Source organism: Numida meleagris, chromosome 2, assembly GCF_002078875.1.
Source record: "Numida meleagris isolate 19003 breed g44 Domestic line chromosome 2, NumMel1.0, whole genome shotgun sequence".
In the NCBI taxonomy this organism is placed as follows: Eukaryota; Metazoa; Chordata; class Aves; order Galliformes; family Numididae; genus Numida; species Numida meleagris.
The window spans coordinates 77,909,246-77,926,949 of NC_034410.1; the positions used below are offsets into that span (position 1 = coordinate 77,909,246).

The following is a 17,704-nucleotide window of genomic DNA, read 5'->3' on the forward strand; positions in this document are numbered from 1 at the left end:
CAGACATAGTGGAACAGGTTGCCCAGAGAGGTTGTGGATGTCCCATCCCTGGAGGCATTCACGGCAAGGCTGGATGTGGCTCTGGGCAGCCTGGTCTAGTGGCTGGCAACCCTGCACACAGCAGGGGGGCTGAAACAGGACTTCATTATGGTGCTTTTCAACTCAGGCCATTCTATGATTCTGTGATATTCATAATAGAAATAGCAACAGAGAGAACTGAACGAACACACAAGACAGTATAAAACAGTACATAAGAATATGGGTTAAGAAAAGAAAAAGTGTAGGACTGGAGGGTGAAAAAGAAAATCAGGAAAGAGCAGTACCAGCAAAATTTGTTCCTCTCTGATCCACAGAAATTGCCAGAAGCCTACATAGTAGAACAGGGAAAAGAGAAGTCTTAAGAGACTGGGGGAAGGAAGGTTTCAAGGTAGCTGGCTGCTTTATTTGGAGATAGATTTAAGTGGTGACTTGAGCCAGCCTTTCTTGAGAGACTGAAGATTGAGTTGCTTTTTTTTTTTAAAAAAAAGAGAACTTGCTTCCCCTTATTTGTTCAGGAGGGAGGAAGAGTAAGACAGGATATGCATTCTATCAAAAGATGGTCAATTATCCATACATATTTGAATGGTTACTTCAGTTCGGGCATGAGAACACACAGACAAGTGAAAAGGTAGAAAAGCTTCTGGGCAGCTTTTGCTCTCAGACTGAATTCTGTTCAGCTACACCCCTTCCGTCCACTCCCCTAGACAGATACTTTCAACTGGATCTCAAAATAAATCATAGTCACTAAACACATTTAACAAGACTGCAAGAAGAGCTGTTACAGTAACTGTTTTGAAGTGTCAGTGTCTGTCCTAATCCAGATAAGCACATGCCTTACACCTGCAAACTTCATCTCTTTAAATAAAAAATAAAATTTATGAGGACAGATATCATGTCATTTTTACCACCTCTGAACTGTCAAGTTCAACAGTTTCTGTCAGTAAGCTGACATGCACAGCCCTTGAGACTAACAGGAATAAAAGAAAAGCTGATAACTTAATAAATACTTCATGCCCAAGTACTAAAAGCCACAAATACTGCACAGCAAGTAGCAGTTCTTAAGTCAGTGTGGATCTTGTATTCAGCAGAATGATAGCAATAATGAGGATCGGTCTTGTCAGTCATTTCTCTATTACTTTCACAACATTAGTACCTGATCACAATAGAGAATATTTAATATTTGATGACAGTGAAAAGATGTTCCAGAAAACATTTAAGGTACTGGTTGGCGTATCCTCTGACAGCGGCAGAATGGTGGGCAGATCAAGCAGTGACATTCTGACAAAATGTTATTATAAAGTCTGAACAGCAATGATTACAGCAGCAATTCTGAAACAGTCTGAAAGAACACAATGTTAAGAGAGTTAAATAGACTACACAATTACCTTGCTCACTGAGACTTCCAATACCTTAACATGGCTGTATGATTTTGAGAATTCAAAATTCTTCATGAAATAATCTTGTCATATAAGCCCAAAGAAAGTTACCATTAGAGGCATTTTGAGATAATGTATGTGAGACTTCTTAGATCCAAACTTCCAACAAAACTTTGAGACTGTGCTGGACTAGATTTCAGAGGTTATGTATCCATTAGATTTCAAAACCAGCTTTAGAACTTTCCTATGATCAATGACATCAGTTACTGATATGCAGGTACCACTGTCATATAAAACCCTACACTTTGTTTGGCACAAGGGGCATCAAAGCTACAGAGTATATTCAGTACCAGGTTACACTAGACCAAAATTAGATGAAAAGAAACATACCGTAAGTATTTCTATTTGGCAGAGATCATTGATCAGGTAAGTATTCTCCAGCACTACCCTACAGATTTTGAGGGCTAATGGAAGGAAGCTCTCCATAACAGTTAAGCAACAAGAAATTCAGTTCAGCAGCTACAAAGCACACATCCAGAACAGAAAATTAAAATAAAACGAAGAGAAATTTGGTAAGTTGGTTTCTCAGACTGGTATCTGCAGTTAGCCCCAGCCTGCAGAGAGGCAAAGGTGAACATCTGGTTTTAGATTGCTGTAGCAGTCATTAAGTCAGTAGAAGGGTTAAAATGAAACTTCCTGATACCAGATACTTATTTTCTATTGTGGAACAGTTTGATTCTTGCTCCCACATAGAAAAAGCTCACACACTTTGCACTGTCCTCGATGGCAAGATATTTATAAGCACCTTCAAAGGAAGAACTTAGTACAACCAGCAGCATTATTTATTTCAGCATTTGCTGGATCACATGGAAACATGCAGTAGTTCACAACTTACCTGTGGGCAAGAAAAGAACACATGCTGCTTTTTATCAGGGTAGCATATGGCATTTTAGATAACTGCACAGTTGAATACTTCATTCAGAAAAATATACTATATAGATAAGTGATAATTAACAGAAGCCAAATAATATACATGCAGTCATATGTTCTGATGACCACTTTCCTTCTGTTCATAGGTTCTTTTCTAGTGTCTACTAGAATATTTACACTGCCCACAGAGCTGAGCTAACAGAATGGGAATGTTAGTACTCAGAACTTTTCAGTGAAGTGTCAGTATGAGTTAGAGGTCTCTGTTGACATGTACAGCATGACAAATCCACAAACTGAGCAGCTCAGATAGCAACAGAGATACGAGTCAGATTTTGCTTGTAAGAAGACTGATCTGAAATTCACTAGATCCTAGGAAAGCTTTTCTTTTGTGTGACTGAGGTTCCACAGTTTGCTAGGACTCATGAAAGACAGCAAAACTAGAACTTCATCAGCCAAACATTGTTAGCATTTTGTTAAGTATTTTTACTACCTTGGAAAATCCATAAAAGGTTACTTTTTGAACAATTTACAATTTTTATATCTGGTAAGAGAGCAAACTGTCAATCTAAGATCTCCTTGCCTCCTGCACTTTCTTTACAATCTGCATCTTCCTTTCAGTCTTCAGTATCAAACTTTATAAGATGTTGAACTTGAATTGTTCCACAAGATCAGAGCTAACAGTACACAGACCTCTACCAATGTTAACACCATATTCCCTTGTTCTAAAACTGTACTGAAGTTCACTGCATCATACCGATCTGCAGCATGTACTAGAAGTCTCAGCACAAATAAGTTCTCACACATGATGGAAGTTTCTTTGCTGGAGCCTGAGCATAATACTACACCAGATCAAACCACAGAGCCTCCTTAACTTCAGCAGAATACATTACTCTTCCTGAATTAAGTACAGTTCAGAACTGCTCAATAAGAATATTACCATCCTCACATATCCAAGCGTGAATAGGATGGACTCAATTGTCAGAAACCTGCCATTTAACTGCAAATTAAGGTAATATGCTGGCAGTCTAAAGGACACAATACCAGTAAATAGTCAGGGCTTTGAACAAGGACAAGTACATGGGTATAAGGCTTTTTTTTTTTCCTTTTTTTTTTTTTTAAGTAGCATCACCTCTCTTTACTTCTGGAACACACAAGCTAATTGCAGGTCTCTCTTATTGAGAGCTTGTCCACTTTTCATTTACTAATTTATCTGACAATTATGCAGTTAAGTTACACCTTTCAAGGTCAGGCAAAACGGAACTAAGGGGAAGTCATTACTGCTCATGCCCCAATTAGGTTGAAAGTGTATGACATTAAGCAAATATTTTCAGTTTCTCATAAAACACATCTTACAGCACTACCTTCTGCACTGACGTACTCAAATCAAGAACATAGTTACCAGTATCACTGGCAAACACCAGGCTGCTCTTTTTCCATTTGCCAGATGGTGCAACTAAAGTATTTACCATATCTACTAGAGGGAGAAAAGACAATTCAACATAAAAATCCAGTAGTGTTAAGGAATTACAGGTTACCAGAAGATACGATGAATGCATTTGTTCTTCAAAACGAAATCCCCAATTTTTAACTCCATGTTTGTCCAGTTTTTGAAAGCACTCAAGAAACAGGTGCTTGGACTTGGCACCACCTCAGTTACTCACAGTTGTACTTAACTGAATATTGCATGTTCTTCCAGTCAGTACCAACACCTAACACAATGTGATTCAATAGATTTCTGAGTACCTCATGCAAAGCAAGTTTGTGCTTTATGATCTGTACAGCCCAACTCCACCAATTTAAAACCGTAACAAAAGAAAACACCTGACAATTGTAAGAGTCTGGGAACATACCTAAATAAACTACTGCCTCCTCTTCCATGAAGTTACGATAACACCTAGCAATCATTTTCAAACTGCACTTTCCAACACAGAAGCTGACAAGAACTTACGTGTTAGGGCCTCTCACCATTAAAATGTGAATTGACTGTTTGGCTGAAAACACTACGTAGTATTATTCATCCTCACAGCGAAACACATTCAATTTAGGGTGCGAGAAAGCAGGACTGGAAACTGAGAATGAGATTTTTCTTGATAGGAAGATCTAATGAAGAGATTTTTACTATCCTGTTTAATTAGCTACTGTCAACTTGGCGTATACATCTTATTACATCTAACTACTACCACAATGGGTACCAAAGATTTAGGATGGAACAAAGACCTATTTCATTTAACAAAGAAGTAATTCTCCAAGCAGGGGAAGTTAGTAATTTGCTGCAGTAGTAGCTCAGGGACAGTATCACATGTTTTGAAGGGTGTGATAAACTCTGCTTATCAGTTTAACACATTAAAAGAAAAAAGCTTACAATGTCACTGCCAGAGAGTGATGATACAGACGACGCAGATGAGCCAGAGGATAACTGTTGTGTACTAGTCAATGACAAAGTCAAGCGTTGGTTGTAAGATGATTCAGAGTCTCTGTTGTTGTTCTGTTCTCCATTGCATGGAGCTATCTGGTCTCTTATTTTCAACCTATTATCTGTTAACAGAAAACATGAGCATCAATTAAGAGCACAGAATACAACATATGGATCCTCAAACCTAAAAATTACTTGTTTAACAAGCCAACAAATTGAAAAACAAGCTCAGGACACTAGTTTTGGGATAAGAAGTTAGAAATTCCTTTTACTTTTTCCTTAAGTACCTGAAATAATTCATTTCAATGCATGGTTATTTTGAACTGCACCAAATCCAAGAAAACATGTTTTAATTGGTTTCAAAGGTTTCTGCTATACCTACCAAGTTCAGGTGATAAATTAATTTTGCTCCCCCACTTCTTTTTAATCCAGGCCCTGTAGTCAATCACTTCTTGGGTCACTTTGATGATTCTACCTAATGTGCTAAAAAAATTTTAAATTATTAAGACTATTGGTTACATTCATACTTGCAAGCATTTTTAAAAAGCACTGAAATTATGTTCAGAGTCAGTTTAAGATATACCTAACCAAAGAATCTTTTTGAACCTTATTCATTTCCTTAAATCAGCGTATGAATCACTGAACAATCACACTTTTTAAATTAGTTTATTGCTTATCTTATCTAACCTGAATGCACTGACACAAAGATTTTTACTTCTAAGTGGAACTCATCTTAATTACCAAGAACAGATGTACAAATTATATTGTTTGAAAAAGGCAAGTTATAGGTTCTTGCATTTCCCCAAACAAAAAGTATTTCCTCCACTCTGTTAGAACATTTGTGTAATGTACTGAAGACTTAATATCCCAGCCTCCCCCAAATCATCTTCGCACTGAATAGAGATTCTCCCTAGTCTTTGCTTACACAATTGCAAAGGAAGTGCCAGGGACTGTGATGTAGTGGACACAAGATACAGACTGGTACAAAATTCCACATAAGATTAGAACTTAAAGAAATTTTTGAAGGTAACCAGTTGTGAGAAGCCACCAACCTGATCCTTATATCCTGTTAACTTGCAACCAGTTATCAACAAGCACAGAGATTTTTTTATATATATTTTTTTTTACAGCATGCCTTCCAACATTCGTATAGGTGAACTGTATGTTATCTTGAACAGATGTGTCCAAGTTTAAGAAATTAACTTTCAAGTTTTCCTTCCATCAGAGGCTAGCACCTGAAATACTAACTATACTAATGCTTATGATATCATGCTCTAGATCTGTGAAGGACCAACTATTGGGCAAACATAGGCTGTGAAAAGCTATCCATCCTGGAAAAAAGTAAAATTATTTTAATTCTGAAAATCTTCAACAGTTGTAATGAAGTTTTTTTTTGAAATTTCACATAAGAGATACGCCGTACCTTTATTGGTATTTTTGAGCTGTGTTAATAGGGAGGCCATATAGCCTAAATGTATTTACACTGCCTTTATTAGGTCATTTTAACTCCTTAGCAAGGAGCAATAGTTCTACTGGATTAGGCATTATAATTTCACTGCAAGGCCAAGTACCACATGTTCCACATTTAGATTCCCAACTTTAAAGACATGCCAATGTGTTAGCATGGAAACAGGAATTTTAAGCAAACTTTGGACTAAATGACATCACTTAAGTTACAAGTCAAATGGGTGTAGAAGATCCTGATGTACAGAATGAGTGTAATCTGCTATTCTATTATAGAATTACATAAATGCTGTAATGCATGCTGGAAAATATAATGTTGAATTTTACATACACAATTGAATGCTTTGACACGATTGTCACCATACATTCACTATCATAATGAATTCTTTGGATTCAGAGCTCAACAACTAAGTAGAGTACCTTAGTAAAAGAGACAGAACAAACACTTTCTAGCTGTCACTACAGCACAACTGTGATGCTAACAAAACTTAAGATCACTCTTAAAATGCTCAGATTGCTGACAAGATTAAATGAGACAATATCTAAAGCTCCAGCCCATTTCCCACAGCACGAAAAAGATGCTGCCTGTGAAAGACTGTTAAAGGGTACTGAACTTCTGAAACATCTCCCTGATAGTAAATGAGCAACAATCTAAAGCAAGAAGGATCTGCTTGAGCACATGGATTAGTAAAAACAATGTAAAGCCTTTGATGAGATAAATACTGTGTAGGGAAAGCTGATATTGCTGATAGTTCTTGAGAGACAGAATGCATTATAGTGACAGCCACCCAGCATTTAAGATGAGAAGCAAAGGAAAGACTGTTTCAGGTAGTAATTCTGCGTCAGATCTAACAGATCAATTTAACATTCCCTTTGACAGTCCTAGGATCTTTCTTGGCCAAGCAGGGGCAACCCAAACCTAACACACAGACCTACCAGCAGTTAGATCTAGTGGGTTAACAGACCAAACAGCTTTCAAGCGCAGAGGTAGAGAAAACACTTCACATACCACACAGACTATTTTTAAGATTCTTATCTGTAAATAACAACCCCAAACATGCAAAACCTTGCCAAGGCTTCCTCCAACTCTCAACTCTGGCCTGCTGGCATGAGAGTATCTTCCCCTCACCCACCTCCAATGCTTATTTACCTCCAGTAAGGAGGGACCTACAAGAAATCTAGAACTCTATGAACTGAACAAAGATTTCAGTCTCAGTTATACTGAAGAGACATCACAGCAGAACCAGATTTCCATCCCTTATTTCATATGACCTGATCTGCCTCCAAAACGTGGCTACGCTGCTGTTTAGGGATGCAGTCTGAGCACACGCTGATACTTCAACAATGACAAGTCAGTATGTAGGCTAACATCCTGATTTACAGACATGTTATAACCCCAAGGATGAATTTATATCATGTATATATACACACATAAACAGCCCTACAGCATAACTTATGACTGTCAAGCAACACTATCACTCTCTCCATCTTATCCTGAACAACTTCCTGCTCCTTCTCCTGCTCCTGATCAGCCCCTCAAGAAGCCACAACGGAAAGTGGATCAGCTTCTTGAGGTGATGGCAGTGCTGATGTAGTTGCTTTCAGTCAGAGCAGAGAGTTCAACTGACTCAGCTTCTGACTGCAGGCTCATTAGATCTAACTGAAGGCAAGAGTCAGGAACACGTAGATCAAGAAGCAAGAAACTGAGCTGCTGACAGGGGGATAGTCCATGGACAGATAAGCTAGACAAAGTATAATGCATTTCCTACTAAGGAAACCCTTCCTTCCAAGATGATGGGAAACTGGTCTAGAAATCTACTGAACAGTCTATTAACCTCTCAGGCATTCTAGAAAGACATTGTGTGAGGAAGACCAGAAATAAAAAAGAGTTAAGGTAATTCCTGTAACTTTCACTAACTACCTTCAAGACTGAACTGATTACTGTTTCTTCTCAGCACAGAGACAAAATACAGTGAGAAGCCCAGATAAAAGATAGCCTTTACTCTTAGTTCACTTCAAATGTTTTATTTGAAAGCTTAAATAAGATGACAGAGTAATTTGGATCTGCTCATACTGTTCTGGGGGTCATGTCAGCACAGAGCATGGACAAGTAAAGCCTGTGCTAAAAGACCAAAAGCTGACTTATTTTGAAACAGAGAATATCAGAAGCAGCAGTTGACTAGAAAGCTTTAAGTTACATTAGACTTGTGCTTCTTCAGGTTGGACTAACTCTGGAAGAAAGGCAATAATGATCACTAAGAAAGATCTGAAAGCCATTGTCATAGTTGGTCATGTACAAAACAAGACTGTACACAAGACGTACACAGGTTTCCCCTGAAAAGAGTTGACACCAATTCAAACCCACAAGGCCGTTCAAGAACAAATTTCCATACTTCAGGGAAAGACAGCCCCATTTACAGCAACACTGACCAGGTTAGTCTTCACTGAAAGCTGCATCTTTTATGACACCTGACACATTGCTCCTGACACAATGGCAAGTTACAGGTATGATAAGTTCTGAGACTCACATCGCTGGCACAGACAGCTCAAAATAGCAGAAAGACAGGTCAGATGTGTAACAGTGCTGAAACACAGCCACTGGGATTTCTTAAGTCTGGAGCTGTGACAAATCAAACATTTTCCTACATACAGCAACAAGTGTACTTATCGATGACATCTGAGACTTGCATTAAATGCATTTACAAACTTAGTTTTGATGTCTAATATAAACAGAGGCACGCTGTAAGAGAATGACCATAACCTTTGAAGAATCACAAAAGTTGCTACCTAGAGCCTAAGACGAGCAAAACTCCAGATATCCCTAGGTCCTTCTACCCATATGTCCATAGGAATGAAGCAACACACTATCAGACAGTACACATTCAAGTGATGCACCTTTATCTTAGAATAGCAATCTTAAATGTTAATGTGCAACTCTTACCACTCTTCCTACATATCTCCATCATCACACAGGCATGAACTGTCTCAGTCTCTAAATTTAGTACCACAAAAAACCAAGCATTTACAAGCACTATTAAACCTGTGAGTATTAAAGCCAGAAGCAAAAGTTTACTTCTTTGTGGTAAACTTACCATATATGCAGTCTTCTTACCAAATAATAAACATACTATAGGAGAACTATTTCCCTTTCCAATGCATTAATACTGGAAATTAACACCTTGACTAAAGTTTGCATTTTTATCTATGTGGCTAATATGACTTGCTATAGTCACTTCTCTCTGAAATTAGCTGGGGAGCTCAGAACACTATTGGAATTCTAGGAAAGTCCCAAAGAAGATATGTCCTCTGATCTATCCCAGTTTGTACTGAGGGTTGGGATTAAACACCACAAGCTAAAGCAGATACATGAATGAAAACAGACACAGCTGAGATACCTTCATTTTTTTTTCCTCTCCTCATCAAAAAATATACAAAATTTGCAAAGGTGAGAGCTGAGAACACACTAAGATGTACACTGTGTTTCCATGAAAGACATTAAAACATGCCCTAAAAATGACACATTTAGAGGTAAGCCAGCTTTTAATGGCAGTTCAAACATTGTTTAAGTGAATTGATTCTCATAGCTTAATCTCATATGAAGCCTTTTAAAACAGTTTTGGGGACCACATTTTAGAGAACAGGGCAAATTTCTAGTCTTCGTCTAGTTTTATACATAAACTGTGTTCCAACCCATTTCTCTGCTGTAATACAGACAGAAATCAAACCAAACGTTAAAATCAACAGTCCTTCTCTGCAATACTTTAGGCAGAACATTTGTGGAGAGGATACTCTGGCATTCTTCCCCACTAAGAGAACCTCACAGTGGATTAATTCTGGCTTTTGTAATGCTGTCTTCATTTCAATGCTGCACATGAAGGTATTACACTCTCATAGCACTGGGCCAGCCTGAATTTCTAGGCATATTTCAATACAACTGCAGTTAAACAATAAAGAGCAATATTTCTTTTATTGATTAGACTCAACATTCCTAATTGATTACAGAAACAAACAATATTCAAAAAGTGGACTAATTACCTCTCAGAATCTCTATTTGGATATGATCTTGCAAGTGGTGATACTGCATGGCTAAGAACAATGTAGGCATAATCAAAAACTTGTTTCACTTGCATGGCACCGTAAGAACTTCTGCCAACGTCGTTTCCTGAAATAATGTGACAATCATCAGATCATCGTTTTTAATATCAGTAACCAGAAAATCATTCATACTTAAAGCTCAGAAGCCTTAACAATACAACTTCACTCTGTTTAAAGTGATCAGACCAGTCTATTCGCATCAGGTACAATTAAGTGTGCCCATCTCATTAAAGGATGCTAGCTTCAGGAATGACATTCAAAATTACGCATTCAGTATAACATGTGAAAAATAGTGATATATTAGAGCCTGAAAGAAACATAAAATACAGCTATGAAAAAGCTTTAAGCTGATATCTAGGAAGGAACCTACCTCACTTACCAGTAGAGTTTTGGCAAGCCAAACTCAGCTTAGAATTTCACTTGTGCAACCACATTATCTTCACTGAACCAATGGCCAAGTATACTTACATCAGCCCTACTTAAACTTCTCAAAACTACAGCTGAACAAGCCAACAAGTATAGGCTGTTTATCTTCACAGGACAACCAATTTTTCAAAATCTTTATCGTGCAGGATTACACAAGTCTTTACAGCATTGCTTTTGATCAAGTTAGCAGTAGGTTCTTGGCTGTCTCTCTTTAAGCACATTCTATTTAGAGCAGAACTTCTCCCAAACCCAGCACCACATGAGGAACCAGAGAAGTTAAGAACAAGCTAAAGCTTCTGTATCAGTGACCACATACAGGCATAGGTCTTCCATTTGACACCTAGGAAAATCTTGTCAGTACTAGCAAGAAACCATTTGGGGTTTCTGTAGATATATTTGGTACCAGACATCAAAGGTTCATCATCACCACTCAGTTTAAAGAACACTTGAAAATTATTTCCCTTAAATTGCATGCCCAAAATACATATTAGATCTTGAGTGGGTAGAAAGCTGCTTACAGTAAAAAGTTCCCTCCTTCAGAATGATATTTGAAATGTTGTGAGAACACTGGAAATATATGAGCCACTGAAAGTATTTATTTTAAGACTGCAAATCAAATCAAGGCCCACAAACAAGCTATAATGAAAAATCCTCTTTGAAAACTGATATGCAAAGAATCAAGCCTATCATTTTGAAAGTGAATCCAATGAGGCTGAATTTGACTTTAGAGGAAACCTTCACTCACTGAAGTATATTGGTCCAGCAAGACGTTATAGATGAACATGCCAAGATTTGTCACCTGGGAAAAGCAGCCTTGGCTTTACTACTTGACAATACATTGTAGTCCTTCAAGATTCTCCAATAATAATGCCATTTGAACAAGAAAAGGTAATTAATGAAAACAGATTGGGAATCAGAGCATTTTGGAAACAAAGGATTTCTTCAATCATTTATATGATTAATTAAAGCCTGATTAAGAAAGCCTTCATGTTTACTGAAGTAAACGAGCATCTCATTTGTCATACTGCAGAGGTATCCAGCAGTTACTAGACTTAAAAAAGCAGACTTGGGAAGAAGCACATTGTAGTTCAGTGCTTCATTTGTAAGTAGCAGAGACTTTCCCAAAGGTAACTGCATAGAGACCAAGGTATGCCAGCAGTCAAGATATCAGAATGAAGATGTTATACTAGAAAAATAAATTAATTCAATACACGTTTTCCTGGGGCAGAAGAAGCAACAATACTGTTTCCCCTTAATGACATACAAAAGAGAAATATGCCGAGAAGCAATAAAGAAACAGAAATAGTATTTACAAGAGGCTAAACACGTGCAATTGCACCTACCACTACTACCACTAGATTTTCATAACAGGAATTGCATATATACAGTCAATCAAATTACATTAGCATAGCCTAATATGCTGTTAAGGCAACTACATGTAATGAGTGTCCTGGAATGAGCTACACCAAAATGAACACATTACTGCTACTAATTGTTGATTACCCCTTTTGACAGTTGTCAACCTCTGCTGTTCTGCCAGCAAAAGAAACCACAAGCCTTCCCTAATCTACTTACAGCAAACTCGAGCAGTTTAAACCACCAAAGCTGTGTATGAAATTAAAGCATTAAAGCAGATTTGAGGCAGGATAGCTCATGCCATAGCCTGTCTAGGTTCCTGGATTGCCTCACTCTGCACCCGTAATTTGTTCATAAAAAACATCTGAATACGCATATCTGAATATTCAATTACACAGTCTGCAGGGCTTCTGACTGGCACTGCAGCTGAAAAGCAGGTACAGAAGACAAAGGTACGTGAGCTACTATGAATAGCACCCAGTTAAGTCTGTATAGAAGGTGACCCTAATCAATCCAGATAGTAACAAACTAAAGCAGCCAGAAGATCATGCATTGGCATTTGCTGTTCTGAACTACTAAAAAATTAGGGAATATTCTTCTGATTAATTATTCGTTAGCACATCACATCGTACATACCTGAGCATCCTTTTACCACAATCTAAACTGAACAGTTAAAGCACAAACCCAAATGCTCTCATGCAAATTCACAGACTTCAACCTCAGATACACATTAGTAGATAACAATGGTGCCTAATTTCAAATCTAATTCCATCCTCATTTGTTTTCGTAAAAGAAGGGTTCATCCCTGAAGAAGCATACCTAAGACTTCCATCAGCAGCTATCAGTGCTATTACTCTGCCAAGTAGTCTTTCATTACCTGAAGCAGTTTCAAAAACATGGCCTGGAAAGGCAAAGGTACAACCATGAGCTAAGACTGAAGCAGACCTGGTTTTGTTAAGCTATTACCTACTAATTCAAGCTTTTCACTACATTTGACATTGAGGGTAGCAGCTGAAAGAACCTCTTAATGTATTTGCATATTTTTATAAATGCATATATTTTATACACATGTATATATCCACACCTTCTAATGACAAATAGCAGATACTGAAAAGCTGTGATGAAACCTTTGGAAAGTTACTAAGACTAGAATAGATAATCCCAATAGCTGCCAAAGCTATTTGCTTCCCACTCTTGTGGCATATCAGGATGCAGAATAGCAAGTGATATGAAGATAATTTGACCTACAAGTTAAATAGTTCCTTTCCAAGGAAATCATACGAAAATTAACAAATAGATTTTCTGTGAGTGACTATAGTAATCCAGTAATACAAAGAACACCACCTTTCTCAGGAAGAGAACAGCAGACATGAAACATCAAGTCTTAGATTATGATTTAGCTACATTTGCTGCTGTCAATCTGAGCCAAGATCAAATCGTTCCTATCCTGAGCCATCATAAACATGCCTGACGAACCTTGATAATCTCCTCACAACTAGAAGCACAAAAAGCCTCTCTAACAATTTGCTGAATAAATTCAAAGCTTGTGTTAAAATCACAGATTAAAGATTCGTGACCTACAATAAGAGCTTTGTCTTACAAAACAGGATACTGGTAGGTCAATTCCACACACACAAACCTCTCCTTGGTATGGTATATGCTCCAATTTGCTCCTACAAGTTGCAATTCTCCTCAAGTTTTGTTTTTTTTTTTACATAAAGAAAGGATTGCTTTTAGAAACTGATGTAGTAGTAGCTTCAAGAGATTTTACTGAAAATCCTTTCATTGGTTAATAATGAGAGATTTTAATCCCATTATCCTGTCCTAGAACACTACTAATTCAACATGTATTGTAATAAGGCATTAATGAAGATCAGACAGAAACTATCACTTCAAGATGCATCACAGACATTAGTCTGATGCCTCAAATCCAGATGAACAGACTTCCCACTTCAAGTGTAGAATCTCAACAAATTTCTTGGAAAGCGTGATCTCAAATCACAGAAATTATAAATCTCTAGAGCTCAATAAACTGTCCTGGAGACTCTTAGAGGAAATCCTGCAGCACCCAGGAAAATCTTATCCAAGCTAAAACCACTACATCCAGAACTGACATCCGTTCCTTCCAGATCTAAGAATCAACAACATTCTAAACAAGAAGAACCAAAGTATCACATTGTTTTGATTACGTCATTTATCTGTTAGGCTGACATTATTTTACATTAAAATGTGCCTCAGACTTAAAGTAACTAATCCCACCGAATTTAACCCTGTTCCCACTAAAGCTATGAGTTACGCCTTTTGGCATCCGACTGTATGAATTGCGCATATGCCCATAAGAGGGACTTTTTAACTGCCTGAATAATCACAAGAAGTTGAAAGGACTCCAGATTTCTGGATTAAGCAGTCATCTTCCAAAGTCTTCCCTCCAAGGCTTAAACAGAACTTCACAAATCTATGATCAAGCTGCAAGACAATCTTCCATAAAAGATTAATAACATGTGCATATAGTGCATAAACAGATTTCTGAGGGAAATTCTTCAGCAGCATGTACTAACCTAATATGAGAATGAACTGCACCCTCCCTTTACCAACACACTTGCTCTGATCTCCCTCTTAGTACCAGCACTATCATGGAGTTCCATACTGAACTGATATGACCATGAACTAACCAAGCACCAGGCAAGGAACTGAACCCTTGGGAAACTGTTACGTAAGTAGCAAGACTAAATTAACAAATTCTAAACATTATCTACATGCGCTGGATAGGTACTTTTAGATTATAGGAATACGTGATTAAGTTTAGCTCTAAAGAGTCTGTATTCATGAGATCTGATTCAATGAGTCATGTTTACATTCTAGGAAATGTTACTCCTCGTTCCAACAGATACTTTCTGGGAGCTACCATAAAGCTGCAGAACATATCTGATCACTAGAGCCCAAAGGGATTATATATTTCAAGTTGTCAGCTTTTATTTGCTTTGTCAAAATACTTTCCCCTATAAAAATTACATTATCTCAGTCTATAGAATCTCAGTTAAAACGTAATTCTAACCAGCTATTTGAGACCATGTAACTATAGACCTTCCTTCCAAATTACAGTTGTGTGCCACTGCAAGATTTATGCTATAAGCAATAGTTGAGAGCCCAACTGGACATCAAATTTTTTTCCTCTCCTTCAAGGAGAAAATGGAGAGAAGAAAAATTACAAGGCTTAACTGTAAGTCACGATTAAAATATTGTACAGTGTAAGAAATTTTTAAGTCCTCAGTAGATATGAAGACCAGATAAAGGTTTCTGATTCCAAAGAAATGTAGTCATGTTGCCACTGAAATGGATTTTCAGGCAAATAATACACAGGTACTGAATGAAAGCTAAACATGACAGAAGTTATGCAAAACCAGACAAAGGCCCAGCCAAGTGCAGGAATAATGATGGACACAAACTTAAGAGTTACATATGTATCAGAAGTGGTTAGACAAAACTATCTTAGCATGCAACCTGTTGTAAAGCAGGAACACTCAGTACATTGAGTATTTGGAAAGCACCAAACTTCAGCTCACGAATTATTGCTTTAGAAGTGCTATACATAAGCAGCCTACCCACAATGTGTGATAGCATAAAGGTTAACTGCCAATTACGTTCTAGAAATACTAATGTTTAAGTCCAAATTAACCAAAATTTCATTTCATAAAAAAGTTGGTTTGGAATTCCAGCTACTTACAATCTAAGTAGAATCCAAACTAAGTATTAATTGACAGCTTTAAGGATCTTAATAAAAATTAGTCATCATTACTCTGAACACGACTGAATCAAAAGTCTCCAAGAAATCAAGTATTTTAAGTTATTTTCAAATGTACATGCAACTAAAACTGACATTTGCTGAAGGTCCCCATGCAATGCAGAAGCCAACTACGCACACCAGACTCTCCCTACCAACACCATAATCTAATCATTCCCTTGATATACATTCATGACCATACACCCATATTTCTGTGCAGTCTCTACTGTACCATCATGCAGGGTAGGTACTTTATGTGATGCATTTACTTCCTATATGGTATAACTTACATGTAGAAAAGCACCACAGATGGCTGTGGCAGGAAAAGCTACATCTTCCTTTTTTTCCTCTCCTAACAAAAAAATAAACAGTTCTCCCTACTAGTAACTCCTCTTCCAGGATTTCCTGGATCTCTTTCCATCATTACTTCCACCACTGCTAGAGAACCTTAAGCACACATTTGTGAACTTCCAGCACATTATTTATCTGCACTGTCTGTATACAATCTAGTTTACTCAGGCTAAGAATCCTCGCAAATTTCAGTTCTTTATCCCTTAGTTCATCTCAGTTGCTGTATCGCACCACCAAGAAGCCTCTTCTCTGAGCTTCTTCTCAACATACTTTAGAGTCTCTGAAGTCTGTTAAGTAAGTTCGAGAGTACAAGTTGAGCCAGAGCTCTAGAATACTGCAAGAAGTGTACAGTCTTACCAGGCAGGAGAGGATCTTCAATACATAACATGGATGGTCTGTATCCGTTAGTCATGACTTTCATGATTTCTTCTTTGGCAATATAGGCACCTCCATTTTTTATTCTAATACCAGTTTTCAAGTAGTTAAAATTCCTTCCATAGAGTTCAAAGAATTCTATCAGAAGCATTCCAAGGTTTTCATCAGCTCTTCTGGCATCAATTCTTGGATGCAGCTGTGACAGAACAGTTACTAATTATTAAAAATTCACATTTCTCAGACTACAACAGTACAACAACAAACTCTTGTTTAAACAGCTGAGTATAATCTCTACAGAAGTCTGAACAAAGTCACTTCATGTACTTAAAACTATTTGTATGTAACCAAGAGGGGGCAGTACTTCAGCAGCATATGGAAAAAAACTTCTTTCTTGCCACCTCTAAACCTCTTTTTTTTAAGCCAATAGCAATAAAGTACATACTGTGTTAAGGTATAGTGACAGAGTAATAGTTTTCTGTTTTTTTAAAAAAAATTAACAGCCTTAATGTTTTCAGAAGCAGAAAAACTATTTAATCCAACTCAAGTAGCTCTTTATTCCACCTCCTATTATGTATTTCATGCTCATAGAAATATTACTGTCAAAAAATATATTGTTACTACTTATTAATGATTTCACAAGTCACCTAAAATATCTGCCAGTTTTAAGTATGTTAAAGCCTAACCAATGAACATATAATTAAAGCATCTTGACTGTTTAATTTCTTAGCAAACACCAAAATCAACTACTCTCCACTTTCACTACCAGTAGTTGAAGTAGCAGCAGACCAATTGCATCCTAGCAGATTTAACACCAGTAATTTCTGGTTCTGGAATAGACACAGGAAAGTGGTGTAATCCTCATCACAGGACCTGTTATAGAAAGCAATGTGAACAGCATAGAGGCAGTACAAGACTCCTGCTGCTATTCCAATTCACAGATCTTAGAGGTTTTAGATGTGGTCTGATGGAGTTGCCAATGATCAAACATCTAGAGCTACAGCAGAATAAAACTATGCTTTGCTATGGGATTATAAAGAAACAGCATCTTCCATAAGAAGGCTCAGTGACAAACCAAAATATTTTAAAGAACACACAAGT

At 37.4% G+C, this 17,704-nt stretch overlaps 1 protein-coding gene across 23 annotated transcripts in view; it reads right to left on the minus strand.

The window, feature by feature from the left end:
- PAPD7 (poly(A) RNA polymerase D7, non-canonical) overlaps positions 1-17,704 on the minus strand; it is a 76,256-nt gene that overhangs the window by 38,401 nt on the left and 20,151 nt on the right. For all 23 annotated transcript variants that reach the window (XR_002435091.1, XR_002435092.1, XR_002435098.1 and 20 more), the window contains exons 7-10: positions 16,589-16,802; positions 10,258-10,384; positions 5,141-5,241; positions 4,708-4,880 (exon numbers count right to left, since the gene is read on the minus strand). Coding sequence is in view for 11 of the 23 variants with exons in the window: in XM_021386762.1 (XP_021242437.1) it covers positions 4,708-4,880; positions 5,141-5,241; positions 10,258-10,384; positions 16,589-16,802 (615 nt within the window). In the remaining 12 variants the exon portion in view is untranslated. The remainder of the gene's footprint in view (positions 1-4,707; positions 4,881-5,140; positions 5,242-10,257; positions 10,385-16,588; positions 16,803-17,704) is intronic.